Raw genomic sequence first — 4,321 nt, 5'->3', positions numbered from 1 at the left:
TAAACACAGCTTATGTGGTGCCGCCGCAGCGGAGCCGCTCTGTCGGGGCCGTACCCACCGCCGTGACGCCGCCACCCGTGCCTCGGATTTCCCGCCACTCTCCCGAGGCCGGTGCTCTCTCAGACATCCGCTTGTGGTGCCGCCGTCACTCCCCGGTGATGCCGCCACCGGGGAGTGACGACGCCGACGCTGCGCGCCCTCACCTCCCCCCCCCCCCCCCTACATGAATGCATGCACACCCCACACATGCATGCCCCACATAGGGCCCGCGGGGTGGGTCACCTGGCCGACGGGTTTTCGTCTAGAAGCCCCTAATGGGATCAAGCTTCATGGTTTCCTGCGGACGGGGAATTGGGCGACCTACCCCCGAGGCTGACCAGCACCACGGCGCCGTGACCTGATATTATAATGGCATGGTTACGGCAGGGGCGGTAAAGCCACCGCGGATGAGATCACACACACACACAGCACGGGTCAGTGGACTGGTAGCGGGAAACCAGAGAGCGGACGTCCAAGAAACGACTGCGGTGACGTCACCAGAGCGGTGATCCGAGGGTGGGAAAACCCAGACATCTGATTGGACAGGGGAGCACGGGGTGTGGGAACAGCGGGACGCCTTTGTAATAGGTAGGATTAGGGATCCAAATGATAAAGGGACAGGAATATCCCAGCCTCTGATTGGACAGGGGGGCACGGGTGCAGGAACAACTGAACTTTTGTTATAGGTAGGATTAGGGATCCGAATGTCAAAGGGACAGGAATATCTCGGTCTCTGATTGGACCGGGGGGCACGAGCGCAGGAGTAAATGAATGCCTTTAGTTATAGGTAGGATTATAGATCCGAAGATCAAAGGGCACGGGTGCACGGGTGCGTGCACCGCGGAATGCCTTTGTGATAGGGAGGATAAAATGAAGAGGATTGAGGCAGTAAAGGGAGAGTTCTTCCAGTCATCGAAGTCCACGGAGCATTGAAGCCGGCCATTCGGATCGTCCTTGTGACGAGTTTCAGCACAGCCAGGCACGATCTTCTACGGAGACGACCCACAGCATCGCCATTCTACAACTTCCAGCGCATCAGAGTGGAAGTAAGCGTAAGAGAGAGAGGTAAGTTTGGGCAATTTAATCGAGGGTAGAAAGCGGAGCGATAGGCAGGATAAGTTGAATCTAGGATCCTCGAAGGATAGGCTAGCGTCTACTGACCCACGCAAACCCACGTAGTTTAGCGGGTTACTCGCGGTGAATAAAATAGCTAGTAGGGGGATAAACTGTGTCGTGTGGTCTTTGTGAGTGTGAAGAGGGTGGAGTGTCTTGCGTTCGCGTGCACGCGCGGTTGTTTACAACGAGGCGGAGCGCTTAGCGTGCGCGTGTCTACGTGGCTGTTTACGGGAGTGCTTAGCGCTCGCGTACCTGTGCGACTGTTTTGCGGTCGCGTGCATGCGCAGTTGTCTATAGCGAGGTAGAGAGCTAAGCGCCTGGTGTGCGCGTATACGCGCGGCTGTTTAAACGGCCCTTTAAATCAGAGCGGAGTGACTCCCTCCAATCAGCCGCATTCGCACGGCAGACGCCCCTGCCCTCTAACCCCCGACCCCAACTCCCTCGCGTGTGATTGGTGTACAGGGCTGCGCAGGTAGCGGCGTCGGGTTTGTTATTGCCTGGGAGCGTAGAGCGTCTGTGTGAGGGAGTCACGCGTCGGCATACCGTACCCGTTTGTTCACGTGCGAGCACTGCAGCACGCCGCCACTGAACCCGCATAGCGCATCGTAAACGCAAAGCCGTCGGCCTCACCAATTGAAACATGCCTACACGGGCAGCCGCAAAGTCGGGGGCGCAAGGGGGCGAAGAATTGGGGGTCAGTAGCCCGGACCCCACAGAACAGCCGGGGGATAGTGGGACGAATGTAACGGGGGAGTCGGGGGACAACGGCCCCGACAATTCGGTGATGGCGGGGGACGGTAGCCCCCACACTTAACACGACACGAATATATAAGGTTGCCAACTCCCTCTCAAACCAAACAGATTTCCTTCAAAAAGAAGAATACCCCAGTCAGAAATTCATACCGGAGTTCCATAACTCAAGTTCCTTGTACAGACATATTTGAACTCGTACTAATCGGTTGTAGCTGCCACCCTTGAGACAGGCTCCATGCATTTTAATATTTCTTTTTTTTAAATAGAATTACGAGATGAAGAAGGGGCAACATAAATGATAAGTGAATGAAAGAGGCTGTTTGACACGCTCAGGCAAAGTGCTACATCTCGGATTGTTAGAAGACTATTCGGAGAAAAAGCATTGATTTTAGTTTGTATGAAGCCTGTTATGTGTGTTGAGTTGTAAGGAATGAAGCACACAATATAGGTTATTAAGATCACCGCTTTTATTTTAGCAGCATGAATCTTCTTTTTCCTGCGTAACAGTTCTGTCTGCCTTCTTTGCATGATCAGTACTCTCACGACATTTCCATAGCAAAACAACGCTGTGACCAGGGATGTGAGGTAGATAGCAAAAAACACATAAAGCCTGTAAGATATCACGAATGCTGCATCTTCTGCAGTTAATTTTTCGTAGCACTGGACAATCAATAAACTGCAATTGTTAGCGGTGACGTTGTCCTAGCTAAGAAAATGTTTGACTTGGGTCACAGGCAGAATATAAATCATGCTGAAGACCCAGCACAGCAGGCAGAGGAGCCACGCTACCTTAGGTTGACGCAGGCGCGAGATCCGCAGTGGAAACACAATTGCCACATACCTGTCCACGCTTATGACGGCCAACAGTATGAGGTTGGCATATAAATTAATGAAGGATAAGTACATTTTTATTGGTAGAAAGAGCAGGAAGAGGAAGTCCACCGCCGCCAAATTGAGCATGTAGATGGATATGGATGACTTCTTCTTTCGGATGAGCACCCACAAAGCGAGCGCATTCAGTGGGATGCCCAGAACCACCGTGATGGCATACAAGGAGAGTGATCCAACACTGAAAGAGCTCGATCACGTCCATTCTTCCAGACAGACCACACGGTTCTGTAAACAAGAAGAAGCAAATTTTGTCTTTGTGCATTACAAAGTACCACGGAAAAGATTTAGCAGCAGAGTCATGCCATGCCAAATCACACAGCAAAGATGGTGATGATGAAGATGATGATGGTCGTGAAGTATTATGATATTGATAATGAAGGTGATGCTGAATGATCCTTTGTCTATTGTGTTTTGTCATGCTAATATTTGTTTTGCTGCATCTTAACGCGTGTTGTGTCTGATCACAACATGTGCTAATTGTGCTATTCACATCTAGTGTTTTCACTTTGTGGATTTTCGTTTTTACTTATTGTTTGTTACTCTTCCAACTGTTTGTTTATCCTTTTCAGCAATATATAATGTTTTGCACTCCTTTGACAAAGCATCCCTGCACCATGCAGCTTTATCTTTTGCAGTTCCAATGTTATCTGGCGACTACTGTTACATCCTCCTGGAAGTTAGTACAAGCCACTCTTGCTGTCTTATACTGGACTACAGGTATTCTACTGCCACTTCAACCTACTCTAGGGTTACCTCTTTCTCTTGCTCTTCAGTATTTGCAAAAAAAATAATCTATACAGAATCCCCTTTGGCGAACATCACGATACTGATGATCCCATCATCCGTGATGAGAAACAAGGAGGTGCATGCAATATCATGCTAGAGATAATGTGAAGCGATGTGCTCCATGTTGTCACAGAATAAAAAAATGTTTCTGCGTGCAATGCGGTGGTCTGGGACGAGTTGTATTCACCCCTCCACACTCTCCTGTAGATACAAGAAAGGAAAAAGTAAAGTGAACGCATTTGCTAGGGCAACATCGTTTGACCTTAAGTGATAGCATCCATATTTGGGTTTCATAATTCCCAGAGGAAACCCTCTGTCACATCACAGGGGTTGAACCCCATTACCTGGACATACCCCAGTATAGGGAGACGATAAGACTTGGAGGCACTCTGTATTAACAAGCACCATCGGGGTTAACACTCTTAATAATTAGTCCGTCTATTGTCGGCGATGCTACTCAGTCAGAACAGTTGGTAGGCTGCCTATCTAGCAGCGCCCCGAGACGGTGAAGATGGAGACGACGACGAGAAGAATGGTGAAGACGACGAGAAGAATGGTGACAAAGGACTTCAGCAGTACGACGGGGATCCCACTCCAACAAGAGCCCCGAGGTCCCCTACAGGTGCCCCTCTTATACTGTCAGTGTGACCTCACTCCGTCCCCGGCCACACCCTCTTTCTGGAACCTACTAGCGGGTTCCTGGTGTGCCCATTCTATGACCTTTCCCTTAGATCCC

At 50.2% G+C, this 4,321-nt stretch overlaps 1 protein-coding gene across 1 annotated transcript; it reads right to left on the bottom strand.

The window, feature by feature from the left end:
* Nucleotides 1-1,788: 1,788 nt before the first annotated feature.
* On the bottom strand, nt 1,789-3,937 carry LOC142924307 (lysophosphatidic acid receptor 5-like). Its single transcript, XM_076066446.1, has 3 exons — nt 3,930-3,937; nt 2,668-2,977; nt 1,789-2,610 (listed from the first exon to the last, which is right to left on the bottom strand). Exons 1-3 carry the CDS (start codon nt 3,935-3,937, stop codon nt 2,167-2,169), a joined length of 762 nt encoding a protein of 253 aa, XP_075922561.1. The 3' UTR covers nt 1,789-2,166.
* Between the last annotated feature and the right edge of the window lie 384 nt (nt 3,938-4,321).

This window comes from Petromyzon marinus, chromosome 11 (assembly GCF_048934315.1).
Source record: "Petromyzon marinus isolate PM22_M1 ecotype Great Lakes invasive population chromosome 11, UKy_Petmar_22M1.pri1.0, whole genome shotgun sequence".
Lineage (NCBI taxonomy): Eukaryota > Metazoa > Chordata > Hyperoartia > Petromyzontiformes > Petromyzontidae > Petromyzon > Petromyzon marinus.
This window is presented reverse-complemented; position numbering and strand designations above follow the sequence as displayed.

Bases quoted from the DNA above. Each gene is read 5' to 3' on its own strand.
- LOC142924307 (XM_076066446.1), bottom strand. The intron at 2,611-2,667 runs GTCTTCAGCATG...TTTCTTAGCTAG, and splicing joins TCCTCTGCCTGCTGTGCTGG to GACAACGTCACCGCTAACAA.